The sequence below is a fragment of the Myotis daubentonii genome, chromosome 3 (assembly GCF_963259705.1).
Source record: "Myotis daubentonii chromosome 3, mMyoDau2.1, whole genome shotgun sequence".
Lineage (NCBI taxonomy): Eukaryota > Metazoa > Chordata > Mammalia > Chiroptera > Vespertilionidae > Myotis > Myotis daubentonii.
Window position 1 is genome coordinate 162804939 of NC_081842.1, and position 20512 is coordinate 162825450.

The 20512-nt window shown below is 38.7% G+C and overlaps 1 protein-coding gene across 6 annotated transcripts in view; it reads right to left on the reverse strand.

The window, feature by feature from the left end:
• The window catches only part of MIGA1 (mitoguardin 1), a 93244-nt gene that overhangs the window by 65883 nt on the left and 6849 nt on the right, over positions 1 to 20512 (reverse strand). For all 6 annotated transcript variants that reach the window (XM_059689135.1, XM_059689138.1, XM_059689136.1 and 3 more), the window contains 5 exons: positions 14118 to 14295; positions 10971 to 11107; positions 4849 to 4975; positions 2565 to 2698; positions 1431 to 1554 (listed from right to left, as the gene is read on the reverse strand). In XM_059689135.1, the coding sequence (XP_059545118.1) occupies positions 1431 to 1554; positions 2565 to 2698; positions 4849 to 4975; positions 10971 to 11107; positions 14118 to 14295 (700 nt within the window). The remainder of the gene's footprint in view (positions 1 to 1430; positions 1555 to 2564; positions 2699 to 4848; positions 4976 to 10970; positions 11108 to 14117; positions 14296 to 20512) is intronic.

Consider the following 20512-nt stretch of genomic DNA (forward strand, 5'->3'; position numbering starts at 1 on the left):
CAATGGAGCCAAGATAGTCTCTTCAATAAATGGTGTTGGGAAAATTGGACAGATATATGCAAGAAAATGAAACTGGATCACCAACTTACACCATACACAAAAATAAACTCAAAATGGATAAAGGACTTAAATGTACGACAGGAAACCATAAAAATTCTAGAAGACGCCAAAGGTAACAAAATCTCAGACATATGCCGAAGCAATTTCTTCACTGATACAGCTCCTAGGGCACTTGAAACTAAAGAGAAAATGAACAAAGGGGACTACATCAAAATAAAAAGCTTCTGCACAGCAAAAGAAACCACCAACAAAACAACGAGAAAACCCACTGTGTGGGAAAACATATTTGCCAATGTCATATCTGATAAGGGCCTAATCTCCAAAATTGATAGGGAACTCATACAACTTAACAAAAGGAAGATAAACAATCCAATCAAAAAATGGGCAAAGGACCTAAATAGACACCTTTCAAAAGAGGACATTCAGAAAGCCAACAGACATATGAAAACATGCTCAAAGTCACTAATCATCCGAGAGATGCAAATCAAAACAACAATGAGGTACCATCTCACACCTGTCAGACTGGCTATCATCAACAAATCAACAAACGACAAGTGCTGGAGAGGATGTGGAGAAGAAGGAACACTCGTGCACTGCTGGTGGGAATGCAGACTGGTGCAGCCACTATGGAAGACTGTATGGAGTTTCCTCAAAAAACTAAAAATGGAACTCCCATTTGACCCTGTGATCCCACTTCTAGGAATATATCCCAAGAAACCAGAAACAACAATCAGAAAGGATATATGCACCCATATGGTCACAGCAGCACAATTCACCATAGCTAGAATCTGGAAACAGCCTAAGTGCCCATCAGTAGATGAATGGATTAGAAAACTGTGGTACATCTACACGATGGAATACTATGCTGCTGTAAAAAAGAAGGAACTCTTACCATTTGCAAGGGCATGGATGGAACTGGAGAGCATTATGCTAAGTGAAATAAGCCAGTCAATAAAGGAAAAATACCACATGATCTCACCCATTCATGGATAATAGAGACCATTATAAACTTTTGAACAATAATAGATACAGAGGCAGAGCAGCCTCAAACAGATTGTCAAACTGTAGCGGGAAGGCCGGGGAGAGGTGGGGGGCAGGATGGAGGGGTGTAAGAGATCAACCAAAGGACTTGTATGCATGCATATAAGCATAACCAATGGACATAAGACACTGGGGGGTAGGGGAGGCCAGGGGATTGTCAAGGGCGGGGGGAAAAAAGGGACACATATGTAATACCCTTTGTAAGACTGTAAGCAATAAAATAAAATTTAAAAAAATATATGTAACCATAGTAATATAGTTAAATATTACAAGAATATAAAAAATAAAACCACATATTTAATAAAAACCATGTAATATATCCATCTTACCAAAATCATTAGCAAGAGAATTAGGATCAGATGCCCCCAGCGTAGCTTCAAACTCCTCTTGGAGACGATATGCTCTTTGCAGCAGAGATTCAAGCTTATGGATAAATTCAGTGCTAATAATATCCTAGAAACAGAGAAAAAGGAACACAGCGAAATTATATTTTAATGTTGAACTCAGAAACATTTTCCACTTTTAAATGAAAGGCACGGAAGTGTGGGATATAAAAAACTACTGTTGGGTGGTGAGAATACTGTGACAGAAGTCAGGAGGCCTGGGTTCTAGCTGTGCCTCTGGCTAAATCATCTCAGTTCTCAGAGATTCGGTGTCTTTGTGAAATTGTGTTGGATTAAATCAGCGATTCTCAAAGTAAGGTCCCTGGACCAGCAGCATCAACATTATCTGGGAGCTTGTTAGAAATGCAAATTCTCAGGACCTACCTCAGCCCCACTGAATTAAAACCCTGGGCCTGGCTGGTGTGGCTCTGTGGTTGAGCATTGACTCATGAACCAGGATGTCACAGTTCAACTCCAGTCAGGGCACATCCCTGGGTTATGGATTCAATCCCCAATAGGGGGGTGTGCAGAAGGCAACTGATCAATGATTCTCTCTCATCACTGATGTTTCTATCCCTCTCCCTTCCTCACTCTGTAATTAATAAAAAAACATTAAAAAAAATTTTTTTAAACCCTAGGGGTGGGGTTCTCAAATCTGTGTTTTCACAAGCCTTTCAGATGATTCTGATGCATGCCCAAATTTGAGAATCACTAGCCTAAATGATCAGTAAGTACCAGTCCAGCTCTAACTCAATGTGAGTTCGATGAATATAATGGAACTTAATTAAATCCAAAGCACAAAACAGACATTTACAAATTCCTTTAGAAATCATATCTGCTTTAATTCTATACATTCTTAGAAAATCCGGAAACTTGATGATAATTTGCAAATTTGGAATGTAACAAGTAACTGAACAGAAAAAGCCCAATCAGAAATAGTCCCAAATAATCCTAGGGGAGAAAATAAACAGTTCTATTATTAAATGCCATAGAAAGCAAGTGCACTGAATCAACAATAAAAATAGTTTGATTCCTCCAATACTATGAAGACCACTCTCAGATAAATCACCCTTAACTTACATCTACACTTTCTTCAGCAATGGCATCTCCTGCACCCAGTTTAATGGAGCTACAGGCTTCATCTTCAGCCTGTCTATTTCGAAAGGTTAGAGCTTGTTCCCATCGACGCAATGCCTCTTCAAACAATTCCATACCTAAAAATTAAGAACAGAACAATTGTAAGTAAGCAAAACCAATGCCAAAATAAATCATCTGGGGTCTCAAGTGTTTTTCACATTGTTATCATCAATAGCAAACAATCTGACAGTAATTTCGGCACTAAAGAATAATTTTATGCTCACATCATTTCATAGTATAATCTTAATTTCCCAATGTATTCCAGTAGTTCCAGTCAACCAAAAATGAGAGAAATGACATTTAAAAATGTAACTCAAATGTATACGGTGCTTAGGATTTTTCTAGAACAATATCTTGAATTCATCAAAAGTCCAACAATAATGGCAAATTTTTATAGTCACACAACTATCTTTCAAAATAACCCCTAAGTTAAAATGAAAACTGATAAATAAGTAAAAGAAACTATTTGATAAGAAGCTATCAGGTGACCCATAGCGCTCTTACCAATCCTGATTCTATGATATTCAGACTCCTACCCGCTTCTCAAGTTTTGCTCTGTTTCTTTTCAATATTCCAAGAGAAGCTGTGAGGTAGTTTTACTAGACATAGAGTTATCTAGAAGCATAGTGAGCTTAATGCTCTGAAGACCTTTGGAAAAGGTGGCAAAAGAACTACTCTTACACCTTTCCCCACAGGCAGGGGTACCTAGTGTGATACTACTGGAGATGACCAGAGTGCACTCAGAGGCACACAGTTCTGACAAGTCATCATCCCCTTTACTGCTCATTGCCTGGGAGCTACATCAAGGGTTTTGGGGCTTTTTTTATTATTATCAATTAATATGAATTTCCTTTAATTAAAAGGAATATAGCCTGAAATAGAGTAGAGAAAAACAGTGAAAAGCATTCTCTGGTTCTCTTTCTGAGATCCAGTGAGACTTTCTAGACATGCTAGTAATCAAGCCAAGAGATGTAAAACACAGGCCTCTTTCTATTTAAAATCTTCTCTGGATAGAAGAAAACCAATAATACTTAGGTAGAAAGGTAAATGAAGAGAAAGGCAGGAACTTAAATCAGGAGGCCACAAGCCAGAAGCCACTAAGAGCAGTTCTCAACCTGTGGGTCGCGACCCCTGAGAATACATCCTGCATATCAGATATTTACATTACGATTCATAACAGTAGCAAAATTACAGTTATGAAGTAGCAACGAAAATAATTTTATGGTTGGGGGTCACCACAACACGAGGAACTGTATTAAAGGGTCGCGGCAATAGGAAGGTTGAGAACCACTGAGAAACTAGAAGAGACAAGAAACAGATTCTCTCCTAAGACTCCAGAGGGAGCATGGCCCTAATGACACCTTGATTTCAACCCAATGATAAAGATTTCAAACTTCTTACCTCAAGGACTCTGAAGTAATAAATTTCTGCTGTTATAAGCCACCAACTGGTAATTTGTTACAGCACCCTCAGGAAACTAATACAATAGATTGTGTTATATACACTAGATTCAGTAGATATAAGAACATTTTAAAATTATAGTTGCTTCCCTTAGAACGAAGTTCTTTAGTTTCATATTAAATAAGTATATCTTAGGGAATACCCATACGACTGTCAGCTGATTTCTCAACAGAAACTTTGCAGGCCAGAAGGGAGTGGCAAGAAATATTCAAAGTGATGAATACCAAGAACCTACAACCAAGATTACTTTATCCAGCAAAGCTATCATTCAGAATTGAAGGTCAGATAAAGAGCTTCACAGATAAGGAAAAGCTAAAGGAGTTCATCACCACCAAACCAGGATTATATGAAATGCTGAAAGGTATCCTTTAAGAAGAGGAAGAGGAAGAAAAAGGTAAAGATACAAATTATGAACAACAAATATGCATCTATCAACAAGTGAATCTAAGAATCAAGTGAATAAATAATCTGATGAACAGAATGAACTGTTGATTATAATAGAATCAGGGACATAGAAAGGGAATGGACTGACTATTCTTGGGGGGGAAAGGGGTGTGGGAGGTGTGGGAAGAGACTGGACAAAAATCGTGCACCTATGGATGAGGACAGTGGGTGGGGAGTGAGGGCGGAGGGTGGGGCGGGAACTGGGAGGAGGGGAGTTATGGGGGGGAAAAAAAAAGGAACAAATGTAATAATCTGAACAATAAAGATTTAATTTAAAAAAAAAAAATAAGTATATCTTAAAACTTTATTATGTTATTCCTACCCATCAAGTATAAGTTCTCAGGAGTAGTCACAGGAATGTTAACAAGTTTAATGTCATCTTCATCTGTTTTGTCCCAGGAATTAGAATTGCCACAAGCACAGCTATGACAAGAATTGACACTCTGGACCTAAAATTAAGATGGACAAAAGTTACTTCAAAATCTCTTTTTTCATAGTATTTTGTAACTTTTTATATTTATAAATTATTTATGTAAATCCTATTTCTAGCAAAACAATCCATATTATTTCTACTTGAAGAAATAAATCTGACTATATTTAATCAAATTTCGGAGTAATTAAGACCCTAAAAATTCTAAGACCCTAAAAATTTTATTTGTTCAAAAATACACAAGTAGAACAATATTTTAAACATAAATCAGTTATTTTCATAAAAAATCAAGCAGTTTTTTATAGTTCATTGGCTTATTAAGTATTTACTTATAAATTTTATCGACACCTACTCTGATTTGAGGTAACTAGTGTTAACCCAAAAATAAAAGGGTAAAGTGAGAGGCAACAAGCATTTATTAGAGATCCATAAGAATAGCTACTCAGGCAGCACTGATTCAGGCAGAAGTCCTATAAGTGTTCTGAGTAGGAAAGAAAGGCAAGGGGTATTTATGAGGAAGAAAAGGGGGCCAACTACTCAATGAAGGAAGGCATTTCTGTAAGTGCAGATAAACTAAAATAGTGATGCTAATTCTAAACCATGTTTTTCATTTTCGATCCGGCTGTCATAGTATTTCTGATTTCTTGTTATCTTTGCAGTTATTTGGGGTATAATGCTGTTTTAGGCCTAGTAAAAAAGTTATTTTACCCTGGTTTTACATTCCAAAGATTTGAGGTACAATAAGACTTGCAAGGCAGTTTCTCTGGGATAGCTATTCTGACTCCATTTTAAAGTGGTTCTGTTTATATAATTTTTTTACAATAGCTTATTTTCCATTTAAAATTTATCACAATGTTCATTCTCTAATTGATAACTAAAATTAAAAAGCCTCTACCCACTTCCCTTCTCTAACAAGGTTCACTGAGCCAATCATTTCAGTCACCTCTGTGCAGATAACTTCCAAATCTATAACTCCAAATCTGTTCTCTTTAGAGAAATCTAAACCCACATTTCCATCTGCCTATCTGGTGACTCCACCTGCCTCTTCTGCTGGCATCTCAAACATTATATCAAAAAAGTACAACAAAACTCTTCTTCCTCCTAAATTTACTAGTAGTACTAACTTCCATCCCCATAATTTCTCAAATAGAAAACAAAAAGTCATCTTTAACCTCTCCCCCCACCTCTCATATTCAGTTACCAAGTTTTGTAGGCCCTGTCCCCTCCATCCCACTCCCATTGTCATGACCCTGATTTAGGCATTCTTTAAAGGGCAGAAATCTGGGTTCACAGACCTGGTAGGGGCCTCCCTAGGTCACTGAGGCAAGTATAGTAAAGTGATTCTAAAGTCTTGTTATTCACAGTATTATCATGAGATTCTCTTTTTCTACCGCCTTGTCAAGAACAGATTCAACTTCCAGTAGAGAAAATTCAAAACAGAGGCACTTCTCTGACACAGAAGTCCAAATTATAGCATGGCCATATATGTACTTCATTATCTTGCTCAATTTCACAGAGGAACTGAAAGTTTGCAGGCCTTTGATCTAGTTGTTCCTGCCATAGAATAGCCTTTAAAAATTTGTTATATTTTTAGGCATTTAAGAATAGAGCAGATAAAATGGATTAAAAGTGGCTGCACAGACATGCTCCCAGGAACAGGCTAGAATTACAACTGAAATATGGAAAGGCTTCCTGAATAATCAATGGAAAACTCACAGGAGAGAATCCTGACACCCAAGGATTGAAGGTGGAGACTGCATAGAGACTGGTAGGAGGGGTGGAGGCGCAAAAGGGCTGGCTGAGCACCCACAGACGGCAACTGAAGTCCCGGAGAAATATCTCAGCTGTGGGAGGGTGACACTGAGAACTCTGGGATCTAACCCCAAAGCTGGACTCCCCAGCACAGAGCACCAAACTGAGGAGGGTACCCACATAACATCTAGGGAGTGGCAGCTGAAAGTTCAGGCACCCTCTTAAAGGGGCAATGCACAAAAATTCCCTGTGGAGCCACCCACCTTGTGCTCCTGCAGAGGGAGGGTGAAGTGGACTGGAGCTGAAAGAGCAGAAGCCAGGATTGGGGACTCGGGGCTAGAGCTCAGAAGGTAGACACCCCAAGTTTCCTGGGCTGAGTCATTCCCTCACACAACGGAAAACATCTTTCCCACATAGACATTTGCCTTGCCTGGGGGGAAGACAGTCTACACACCCTATTGGAAAAAACCTTGCCCCAAGGCCACTTAAGAGATTTAAAGTAACAATTAGCCTCCAGGCAGAAGCAACTGCCCCACCCTGTTGAAAAAACTCTCGCCACACTGGAGGATGATTGCCTGGGAGCAATTCAAGTGGGAATCCTATTAGTCTGTAGACAGAGGTGGTCTCTGGAAGCTTTGAGTCTTTGCCTGATCCAATCAGAAACAGCCTTTAACACTGTCCTGCACCAGAGATTGAGAGGTGAAGAAGATGTACCTAAAACATAGTCACAAACCCAAACAGACAACCAAAATGAGGAAAGAAAGAAACAATCTCCAAACGAAAGAACTAGGGAATTCTCCAGAAGCAGAGACAAATGAAGCAAAGATAAGAAATTTATCTGAAACAGAGTTCATAGTAATGATGTTTAAAATGCTCAACAGTATGAAAAAGGATATAGTAACTCTGAAAAAAGAACAGTCAGAGATCAAGAATGACATAACACAAATAAAGAACACATTGGAAGGAATACACAGCAAATTAAGGGAAGCTGAGGACCGAATCAGTGAATTAGAAGACAGAGTTGAAAATAACACTCAATTAGAGAACCAAAAAGAAGAACAATTAAAAAACAAGAGGACAGCTCAAGGGAGCTGTGGGACAATGTGAAACATAACAATATTAGAATAGTAGGTATGCAGAAGAGGCAGAAAGGGAGAAAGGAATAGAGAAGGTGTTTGAAGAAATAATGGTAGAAAACTTCCCTAACCTGGTAAAGGAAAAAGTAACAAGTTCAGGAGGCAGAGAAAACCCCAAACAAGAAGAACCCAAACAGACCCATGCCCAGACACATCATAATTAAAATGCCAAAACTTCAAGACAAAGAGAGAATCTTAAAGGCAGTAAGAGAAAAGAAAACTGTTACCTACAAAGGAGCTCCCATAAGGCTGACACCTGATTTCTCATCAGAAACTCTACAGGCCAGAAGGGAATGCCATGAATTACTCAAGGTAATAGAAAGCAAGGATCTAACCCCAAAGCTGGACTCCCCAGCACAGAGCACCAAACTGAGGAGGGTACCCACATAACATCTAGCTGTGAAAAACAGTAGGGTGCTGTCTGCCAGGGAGTGGCAGCTGAAAGTTCAGGCACCCTCTCTATCCAGCAAGGCTATCATTCAAAATAGATGGTCAAATAAAGAGCTTCCCATACAAAAAAAAGGCTAAAGGAGTTCATCACCACTAAGCCAGCATTATAAGAAAACCTAGCCGAAACAGGTTTGGCTCAGTGGATAGAGCGTCGCCCTGCGGGCTGAAGGGTTCCGGGTTCAATTCCAGTCAAGGACATGTGCCTGGGTTGCAGGCACATCCCCAGTAGGAGATGTGCAAGAGGCAGCTGATCGATGTTTCTCTCTCATCGATTTTTCTGGCTCTCTATCTCTCTCCCTTCCTCTTTGTAAAAAATCAATGGAATATATTAAAAAAAAAAAAAAAAAGAAAGAAAAGAAAACCTAAAGGGATTGATGTAAGGGATTGCTGAGAAGAAGAAACAGAGAGAGAAACCTAGCCATACAGAATTAAAATGGCTATAAATAAGTACCTCTCAATAATAACCCTAAGTGTAAATGGATGAAGTGCTCCAACCAAAAGGTGTAGGGTAGCTGAATGGATACAAAAACATGACCCAACTATATGCTGTCTACAAGAGATCCACCTCAAAACAAAAGACACACACAGGATGAAAGTGAAGGGATGGAAAAAAAAATTCCATGCAAATGGAAAAGAAAAAAAAGCTGGAGTAGCAATACTCATATCCAGCAAAATAGACTTTAAAAGCATGTTGCTAAGTGAAAGAAGCAAGTCAGAGAAAGATAAATATCATATGATCTCACTCATTTGTGGAAAATAATGAACAATATAAACTGATGAACAAAAATAGAGCCAGAGGGGGGAAAATATTCTAGAATATAATAAAAGTAATCCTGTTATTTGCAGATATTTAATATTTTCTACAACTTTTGTGATATCATACTATGTTAGTACAGTTTGGTAATATTATTATACTTAAAATCCTTTTATCCTTGAAATATTTTTTATTGCATGTAATATTATATGTAAGGTCATTTTTCTTGAATAATTGGTGTTTACTGCACGTAACATTATCATATTTAAAATCATTTCTCTTGAGATATTAATATTTAGTGCATGTAACATTATTATATTTAAAATCATTTTTCTTGAAATAAAAGAAAATAAATTTTAAAAAAGTAAAATACCACCCAGCCGGGTGTAGCTCAGCTGTTGAGCGTCGACCCAGGAACCGAGAGGTCACCGGTTCGATTCCCAGTCAGGGCATATGCCCAGGTTGCGGGCTTGATCCCCAGTGGGGGGCGTGCAGGAGGCAGCCGATCAGTGATTCTCTCTCATCATTGATGTTTCTATCTCTCTCTCCCTCTCCCTTCCTCTCTGAAATCAATAAAAATATATTTTTTAAAAAAATAATAATAAAATAAAATACCTTGGGGGAAAAAAGAATGGGGCAGCTATATATTCTAACAAAATATAGAAGATACAGAACAAAATATGGTGTACTGTAAGTTATTTTTTTAAATGAATACACATAAGCCCAGCTGGTGTGGCTCAGTTGGTTGAGCGTCATTCTATGCAACAGGAGGTGTCACAGGTTTGATCCCCATCAGGGCACATGCCAGAGTTGAGGGCTCTATCCCCAGTAAGGAGCATGCAAGAGACAGCCAATCGATGTTTGTTTGTTTGTTTGTTTGTTTGTTTGTTTCTCTCTCTCTCTCTCTCTCTCTCCCCCCCCTTCCTCTTTCTGAAATCAATACAAAAAATAAAAAATAAATGAATATATATGATGGTAGAGGCATGCATTCCCTAAAAGATTATACATAAGAAAATGTCAGTTTGTCTCAAGGGGGGGAATTGAGGATCAGGAACACATCTTTCACTGTACATTTCTTGCTTCTGTATTTAATAAATGCATATACTACCTATTTTTTAAAATAATTTTAAACTATATTAGAGTTGAACAAACAGTAACTTCATTCCTCACTCGTCAATCAATCCTATATAATAATAGGTTAATATGCAAATCGACCAAACAAAATGACCAGTCACTATGATGTGTATTGACCACCAGGGGGCAGACACTCAACACAGGAGCTGACCCCTGGTGGTCAGTGTGCTTCCACAGGGCTCAGAGCTGGCGAGTGCAGCGCTGGTGGTGGGAGCTTCTTCCACCTCCGCGGCAGCACTAAGGATGTCTGACTGCCAGCTTAGGCCTGCTGCCTGTGGGGAGCAGGCCTAAGCTGTCAATCAGACATCCCCTGAAGGCTCCTGGACTGCAAGAGGGCACAGGTCAGGCTGAGGGACACCCCCCCGTGCACGAATTTCATGCACTGGGCCTCTCCTTCTATAATAATACTCGGAAGACAGAGGTGAGGAACTCCATACTTGGCTACAGCAAATCAAACATTTTTACCTAAGCAGGCTTATCAAGTGAGTTTTGTGACCTAGTACAAAATCTGGATGCATCTTCCAGCTTTTTGCAGAACATGTAGCTTTGAAGCAACATTTCCATATCACCACCATTTTTATAGGACCCCATGGGACCACATCACTTACTCAAAAAACCTGGAAGCAAACTGGCTAAATATTTAGCAAAAGGATAATTTCATTTGCCTGAAGAAAACAGGCTCAATCAGATTTTTTAAGGTTCTTTCCATATTAAGAACTACTGTAATTGTATAACATTTAAACCAATAGATAATCTTAAAAGAATAATTAATTTTCTTCTTTACTTACAGAGGCCAAACTCTGTGCAGAACCTGAGTATTTACTGAAAAGTCCTCCATTAGCATAGTTACAAGACTGAGATCCTTTGTCTTTGACAGAACTTAAAGATAATGTCAAATTCTGTCTACTACTGGAACAACTTGAACCTACCAAACAAACATAAATATTAAAAGTATCATAAGTCCAATGATAAATTTCAGGTAAAATTTCAAAGTTTATGTTATATTAATTCACAAAGCTGATCTTAAAACATACTTCACTCAATTGTATAAATTATTAAATGTACACCATTATTAAAATCTACATCTTTATACAATGTTTTTAATATTGCTAAAATATGATTCTTAAATGAAGAATAAAACATTCATCTAATTAATTAGGGTGGTATTTGATGATCTAATGTAATTAATATAAAAATATTGAAAACTCTGAACCTCCCCTGGCCCGGTGGCTCAGCTAGTTGAGCGTCTATTCATGAACCAGGAGGTCACGGTTAGATTCCTAATCAGGACACATGCCTGAGTTGTGGGCTTGATTCCCTAGTAGGGGGTGTGCAAGAGGCAGCCAATCAATGATTCTCTCTCATCATTGATGTTTCTATCTCTCTCTCCCTCTCCTTCCTTTCTGAAACCATTAAAAAATTTTATTTTTTTTAATCAATAAAGCCCTAACCGATGTGGCTCAGGGGATGGAGTGTCGGCCTGCGGACTGGAGGGTCCCAGGTTCGATTCGGGTCAAGGGCACATGTCCGGGTTGTAGGCTCGATCCCTAGTGGGGGGCATTCAAGAGGCAGCCAATCCATGATTCTCTCTCAGCACTGATGTTTCTATCTCTCTCTCTCCCCTTTCCTCTCTGAAATAAAAAATATAAATTAAAAAAAATCAATAAAAACATATCCTGGGGTGAGGATTTTTTTTAAAATACAACTATGAACCTTTAAATTATAAATTTAACAATATAAGCATTTCCTTTCCTGAATTACACATAAACCTTATCCATATCACATTTCATTGTGATTATTTTTTTTTTATACAGCTGATGCCCTTAATCATCTATCCATTGGTTTAGGGCAGATATTATGCCTTAGATTATCTTAATGCAGTACCTCAGACACTCTTCTATTCAAATGCTGGCATTTATTAGTTATATGAACTTAAGCAAGTCATTTACCATATCTCAATTTTCTTTATGTATAAAATTGGAACAATAACATAATTATAGTCCAAATTCATAAGATTTCTATAAAGATTAACTAACACAGTGAATATATAGCATTTAGCACTGTACCTGAAATCTAATAAGATCTTAGTAAGAGCCATCATTACTGTTGTAATATTTACTGGACTTGGTACAAAATAGTCATTTGTTAATTATTTGCTGTGCAAATGAATCACAAAAGCATGATACACTAAATCATAAACCTAAAAATAATTTAAAAATTAAGAAAATAAGAAATCCTGCATGCTCGAGAAATTATTTTCATTGACACAATTTAATAATATGTACTATATCACTAACAGAAACTATATTATATACTAAGGAAATAGTCAGCAAGTGTATACATAGCAAGAAAAACATCCTAAAGTGAATAATGGGGCACTGGTTAAATAAATAAGGGTTTATTTATACAAATTTAACACAGTACATATTAAAAGTGAGAGCACATATGTGAATTATTTTTTATAATACTGAAAATTAATAAGTAAATAAAAATGTAAATTATGGCATAGATATATATTTATTGACCTGGAAGGACATTCTTACATACTGTTAAATATTTTAAGATCATGTTACAAAAGGTATGATCTGAATTTTACCTAAAATATATAAATCATTCCTGACTGACTTGGCTCAGTGGATAGAGCATCAGCCTGAGGACTGAAGGGTCCCAGTTCAATTCTAGTCAAGGGCACATGCCCGGGTTGACTGACGGCTCGATCCCCAGCAGGGGTTGTGCAGGAGGCAGCTGATCAATGATACTCTTTCATCATTGATGTTTCTATCTCTCTCCCACTCCCTTCCTCTCTGAAATCAATAAAAATATAAATAAAAATATATAAAAATCATTTTCTTGTACATAATACAGTAGCACCCCCACACACACCTTATCTGTCAGGAATACATTCCAAGATGCACAATGGATGCCTTAAAACACAAATAGTACTGAACTATATATATAGATATATGTATACACACAGTTTTTTGTGTATACACACAGTACATACATACTTCATGGTTTCCCTTTGGCACATGCAAATTGTCAAACCATTACTCTTGTGCTTTGGGGTGATTATTAAGTAAAATAAGGGTTATTTGAACACAAGCTCTCTGATACCGTGACAGTCAATGTGATAAGTGAAATGGCTACCAGGTGATTAAAAGGTGGGTAGCATATTTAGCGAGGATGTGGGGGACAAATGGATGATTCTGTCCCAGGCCAGATGAAGCAGGACAGCATACAATTTCATCACACTACTCAGATCGGCACACCATTTAAAACTTACGAATTCTTTATTTTTGGAACTTTCCATTTAATATTTTCTGATGGTTGACTGCAGGTAACTGAAACTATAGTAAGCAAAACCATGGATAGGGGAGACTACTATATAAAATTTTATGTCTCAATATTATCTTTATTTGTTTTTGTTTTTTCCCCCCTAAATATGATATTTAAAAGGAAATATAAATGGACAGACATATGCCAAAATATTATCAGTAGTTATTTCCAGGGGAGCAAAGTTTCCAATGGTTTTAATTTCTTCTATTTGCTCATCTGTATTTCCTAATTTGTCTAAAATTAATCTGCATTACTTATGAGTTAAATATTAAGGAAGAAAATTTTGGAGACTAAACCACTGAAATTATTGCATTCAGTTATGATTTCATATAACATTTTTTTAAAATATATTTTATTGATTTTTCACAGAGAAGAAGGGAGAGGGATAGAGAGTCAGAAACATCGATGAGAGAGAAACATCGATCAGCTGTCTCCCGCATATCCCCGGCTGGGGATGTGCCCACAACCAAGGTACATGCCCTTGGCTGGAATCGAACCCGGGACCCTTCAGCCCGCAGGGCGACGCTCTCTCCACTGAGCCAAACCGGTCAGGGCTATAACATTTCTTTTGTAGACTTAATTTAGCTATTTCTACATACCTTTTTCTGACGCTGCTCTTTTAGTGTATTCAAGTATGAGGTGCTCTGGTTCCCATGGTAATATTTTTCCTTTCTTCTTCCCACGTCTTCTTTTAAAATGATGGGCCAGAAAAATTACAGATACGGCAGTCACTGCAGTTACCACAATCAACTTTTTAGCTACCGGTGAAAACCTGATCTGGAAAAGATGCAGTTAGGTTGAGAAAAACTTCTTTTATTTGTTCACGTAAAATAAAGACATAAAAACTAAAATTATTCTTAAACTAATCTAGTATTAAATACTATCCAGGTAATATTTATTCATTCAATGCAGCTAGCTCAATTTGAATTGTAGAACCAACCCTCCCACCAAAAAAAACGAAATGAAGTAATTGTTTACCCACTGCTCTGAAGTTCTCAGGTAAGTAACATTACCCAAGGAATCAAGAGGAGCATAACATTATTCAACCTCGTTAATATTTGTTGAACAACTAAGGATTAATTCTGCAACTGAATTTTCCGCCTAAATGATAGCAAGATTTTTCATTACTGGAATGATTAAATCAAACCTTCTCAATGAACCAATTTTTTTAACCATCTAGAAATTTAGACAAACATACATTAACTCAATTTCTAAAAGCATCTGAATAAGCCATTTTATTTGTGAATTAACAAATTCTCAGCATCTTACAATGTACTTGCACTGTGCTATAAAAATTAAAATAAAATCTAATTGTACTAATTATATCCCATAAACATTTAGGGAATGCCTTCCATTGATCAGGAAGCACTGGGAATACAGAAAATACAAATCTTGCCCTAGCTGGAGTGGTTCAGTGGTTGAGCATCAACCTATGAACCAGGAGGTCACCGTTGGATTTTTGATTCCTGGTCAGGGCACATGCCCATGTGCAGGAGGCAGCCAATTAATAATCCTCTCTCATCACTGATGTTTCTATTTCTCTCTCCCTCTCCCTTCCTCCAATAAAAATATATTTTAAAAAACCCGAAAGAGCCCTAGCCGGCTTAGCTCGGTGGGTAGGGCATCAGCCTGTAGAATGAAGGGTCTCGGGTTTGATTCCAGTTAGGGGCATATGCCTGGGTTGCAGGCTCAATCCCCAGTGCGGGGCGTGCAGGAGGCAACTGATCAATGATTCTCTCCCATCATTGATGTTTCTATCTCTCTCTCCCTCTCCCTTCCTCTCTGAAATCAATAAAAAATATATTTTTAAAAAAGAATATCCTACTCCTAAAGTAAAAAACAACAAAACTTAAAAAGGGGGGGGGGGCGGGGAGTGGGGGGGACTAGTAGCTTTCCACTGCCTTCCATGCAGCAAACGCTGGGGCTCTTGTAGTGAGAGCCTTTCTTTAAGTATATGACACCAGTTTATAATTTCTTCAGTAAATGTGGCAATTAGTGGTGTCTTGTTTCATATGTAGAATAAGGAGGTTGTTGTGGTTCATGCATTTATTATGAATAGTATGAATGTAGTAGTTATTAGACTATATATAAATAAATAGGTTTAATAATGTTATGGTTGGCCATAAAAATTGTAGAAGAATCCAAAGGCAACAAAATCTCAGACATATGCCAAAGCAATTTTTTCACTGATACAGCTCCTAGGGCACTTGAAACTAAAGAAAAAATGAACAAATGGGACTACATCAAAATAAAAAGCTTCTGCACAGCAAAAGAAACCATCAACAAAACAACGAGAAAACCCACTGTGTGGGAAAACATATTTGCCAATGACATATTTGATAAGGGCCTAATCTCCAAAATTCATAGGGAACTCATACAACTTAACAAAAGGAAGATAAACAATCCAATCAAAAAATGGGCAAAGGACCTAAATAGACACCTTTCAAAAAGAGAACATTCAGAAAGCCAAGAGACATATGAAAACATGCTCAAAGTCACTAATCATCCGAGAGATGCAAATCAAAACAGCAATGAGGTACCATCTCACACCTGTCAGACTGGCTATCATCAACAAATCAACAAACGACAAGTGCTGGAGAGGATGTGGAGAAAAAGGCATACTTGTGCACTGCTGGTGGGAATGCAGACTGGTGCAGCCACTATGGAAGACAGTATGGAGTTTCCTTAAAAAACTGAAAATGGAACTCCCATTTGACCCTGTGATCCCACTTCTAGGAATATATCCCAAGAAACCAGAAACACCAATCAGAAAGGATATATGCACCCCTATGTTCATAGCAGCACAATTCACCATAGCTAAGATCTGGAAACAGCCTAAGTGCCCATCAGTAGATGAATGGATTAGAAAACTGTGGTACATCTACACGATAGAATACTATGCTGCTCTAAAAAGGAAGGAACTCTTACCATTTGCAACGGCATGGATGGAACTGGAGAGCATTATGCTAAGTGAAATAAGCCAGTCAATAAAGGAAAAATACCACATGATCTCACCCATTCATGGATAATAGAGACCATTATAAACTTTTGAACAATAATAGATACAGAGGCAGAGCTGCCTCAAACAGATTGTCAAACTGCAGCGGGAAGGCCGGGGAGGGTTGGGGGGCAGGAGGTGGGGGGTAAGAGATCAACTAAAGGACTTGTATGCATGCATATAAGCATAACCAATGGACATAAGACACTGGGGGATAGGGGAGGCTAGGGGACTGTCTAGGGCGGGGGGATAAAATGGATACATATGTAATACCCTTTGTAATACTTTAAGCAATAAAAATAAATAAATTAATTAATTAATTAATTAATTAAAAAAAAATAATGTTATGGTTGGCAAAGGACTTATATGCATGCATATAAGCATAACCAATGGACATAAGACACTGGGGGGTAGGGGAGGCCAGGGGATTGTCAAGGGCTGGGGGAAAAAAGGAGACATATGTAATACCCTTTGTAATACTTTAAGCAATAAAAAAATAATAATAATAAAAAACAATTTATAAAAAAATTAAAAAAATAATGTTATGGTTGGATTATAAATTAAGATAGAAATTATTTATCCTATATGAGCAACAGGTGAATAAGCCATAATTTTACATAATTGCATTTGATTTAATCCTCCTCAACTTCTAATTGCAATTGATAATAAAGATATAATTAGGAGGTTTAGATTAATAGGTAAAATTGTGTATAAGACGGATAAGGGGGCTAGTTTTTGTCATGTTAGTAGAATTAGTCCTGATGATAGTGGAACACCTTTAGAGAGGGAAGGAGAGGGAGAGAGAGATAGAAACATCAATGATGAGAGAGAATCATTGGTCGGCTGCCTCCTGCACACCCTACACTGGGAATCAAGCTCGCAACCCGGGCATGTGCCCTGACTGGGAATCGAACCATGACCTCCTGGTTCATAGGTCAACACTCACCCACTGAGCCATGCTGGCGGGGCGTAAAATCTAAATTCTATTTATATGTTACATATTATTTTTACATAAAATTCCCATTAAAGTTTACAGTCCTAATCTCAACGAAAAAAAGAAACCTTTCCATGACAAAAAATAAGGCAAATTTCCCAGGGAAAGATGTTTATCCTAAGTAATCTAGACAACACAAGGTTTGAAAGTCTCTAATATTACTCCTGCCTATCACTTCTCATTTGTTACCCGCCCCCCCCCCCCCCCCAAGGAAAGTCAAATACCATTGCCTGGAACGCTGGAACTACAGCATCTCATTTTCTTACCTCCAGACAAAATGAAGACTAGACATGTGTCCTATTCATTCAACATGCACTGAACACCCACTTATGGGCAACACACTGAGAATAAAGAGAAAGGAGTAAGGCCCTGTTCCTTGTGCTCATATTGCACAATCCTCCGCCCTCCATAACCTGATGCCACTGTTTAATGGTCTTGTCAAGTTTTCCTCCCTCATCTAATGTTCTCTGAAAACAGAATAGTTATTAGGTTACATACAAGTCTTCTGCTCCAATAACGTTGTTTCACTTTACACAGCATAAACTTCCCACTAGAATTAAATTGATGTATTCCTTTAAGTCCAACGCAGTACTTACCACACACCTTTTCTTCCTTCCTTTGTTTGTTTGTGGAAGGGTTCTAAGCTAATTCTTAGTGCAGGGACTACATCTAGATCTTGCTCAACCCTTTGGAGCTTGACTGAAACACAGTGATGCTTAATACATTTATTTTGAATAAACCTGACAACTGGAACATACCACAAGTCACATGCTAACTGCAAACTCTGGAAAATGGGGATATTAATATCTTCCTCATACAGCTGTTATAAAAGGAAATGACATATATAAAGTAATATCTCACACAAGCAGGCATTCAAAAAATGTGAGCTCTTAATATTTTAGTGTAACGAACATCTTATTTTGGAATAACTTTACATTTACAGAAAAGTTGCAAAGATAGTAGAGAAAGTTCCCACATCACCAGATTTTCTCTGATATTAATATCTTACATAACCATAGTACCCTTGTCAAAACTAAAAAATTAACATTAGCACATTATTATTAACTATAGACCTAGCCCTGGCCAGGTAGCTCAGTTGGTTAGAGTGTTGTCCTGATATAACAAGGATTCCGGTTCAGTCCCCAATCAGGGCACATACAAGAAGCAACCAATGAATGCATGGATGGGTGGAGCAGCGAATATCTATCTCTCTCTCTCTCTCTCTCTCTCTCTCTCTCTCTCTCTCTCTCATCAATTTAAAAAAGAAAGAGCTATAGCCCTATTCTACTTTCACCAGTTTTCCCACTATTGTTCTTTTCGATTCCAGGACCAATTCAGAATACCACACTGCATTTAGACAGATTTTTATTTTTAAGTGTTTAGTTAATTCCTAGTCTTCCTCACTCCACTGTGATTTTGGAAAATCAACTAAACTACTTACCCTTTTCCATCTGAAAAACAGAGTTTGTTTGTATTAACATGATACATTGTAATATACCAAAATAACCCTTAAGAAAACTGCAGAAGCTAAAGAGACGTAAGTATTTTGTTTAGAGTATGTATTCATTAAATGAAAGAAAAATACTTGGAAAATGTATTATTTCTTAAATAAATAAAACAGGGAAATAAAATAGGAGTGAATATTTATTGGGATGCTCACTCATCTTTACTATGTGCTGGACACTTGTTTCATTCCTTTTGTAGATAAAAATTGGCTTTAAAGAGGTTAAGTATTTTGCCAAAGTTACTCAATCACACAATTCCAGTGTTGGAACATGAATCAAAAAGACAAGATGTGTTTAAATCCATGCAGGTTATGTATCATGTGTTGACATTACTTCAGTCACAATGACATATCTCACTATTACTATCCTATACTAATAAAAGAGAAAAATGGTAATTGGCGTACAACCGATACCTTTTTCATTGGCTAATCAGCGAGATATGCAAATTAACTGTCAGCCAAGATGGCGGCTGGCAGCCAGGCAGCTGAGAATAGGAGGCTTGGTTGCCCCAGCGATGGAGAAAGTCAAGGATCCCCGCAGCTGCGGGGCTCTGAGCTCCTGAAGCAACAACTCCAAAAGATACAATGTTTTAATTATAGAAGCTAAAAGATGGCGGTTAACTTGCATACTCAGGCTCCAAGCAGAGCGAAGCCAAACAGCCCTGAAGCAGCAGGGCAGAGAGGCCTCAGGGCCTGGGATCAGCAGAGTCGAGAGGCCTCCTGGCCCCGGTGATCAGCGGAGCCGAGAGGCCTCCCGGCCCTGGTGATCAGCGGAGTCAGAGGCCCCGCGATCAGCGGAGCCGAGAGGCCTCCCGGCCCCGGTGATCAGCGGAGTCCAGAGGCCTCCCGGCCCAGTGATCAGCGGAGTCCATAGGCCTCCCAGCCCTGGTGATCAGCGGAGTCCAGAGGCCTCCCGGCCCCGTGATCAGCGGAGTCAGAGGCCTCCGGGCCAGGGATCAGGGGAGCCGAGAGGCGTCCTGGCCCTGGGATCAGCGGAGCAGGGAGGCTTCCCAGCACCGGGATCAGTGTGACAGGGTGCGGAGCTCCAACCCTCTGATCGGCCCTGCTCTGTGCATGACAGGAGTGGCGCTGCAACCTCCCTATGGACCCTGCCTTGAGTGTGCCAGGGGGTGGTGCCCCAACCCCCCAATCAGCCCTACCCTGAGCATGACTGAGGGTGGCATCGCAACCTCCCAATCCGCCCTGCTCTGTGCATGACAGGAGGCGGGGCCCCAACTCCCCAATGGGCCCTGCTCTGAGCCCGACCAGGGGTTACACCTAGGATTAGGCCTGCCCTCTGCCACCCGGGAGCAGGCCTAAACCAGCAGGTCCTTATCTCCTGATGGGTCCCAGACTGTGAGAGGGCACAGGCCAGGCTGAGGGACCTCCTCTCCCAACCCCGAGTGCACAAATTTTTGTGCACCGGGCCTCTAGTGTTATATAATAAAATTATACTACATTATTATAATCCTATCTAATAATAGACAAACATGGTAAT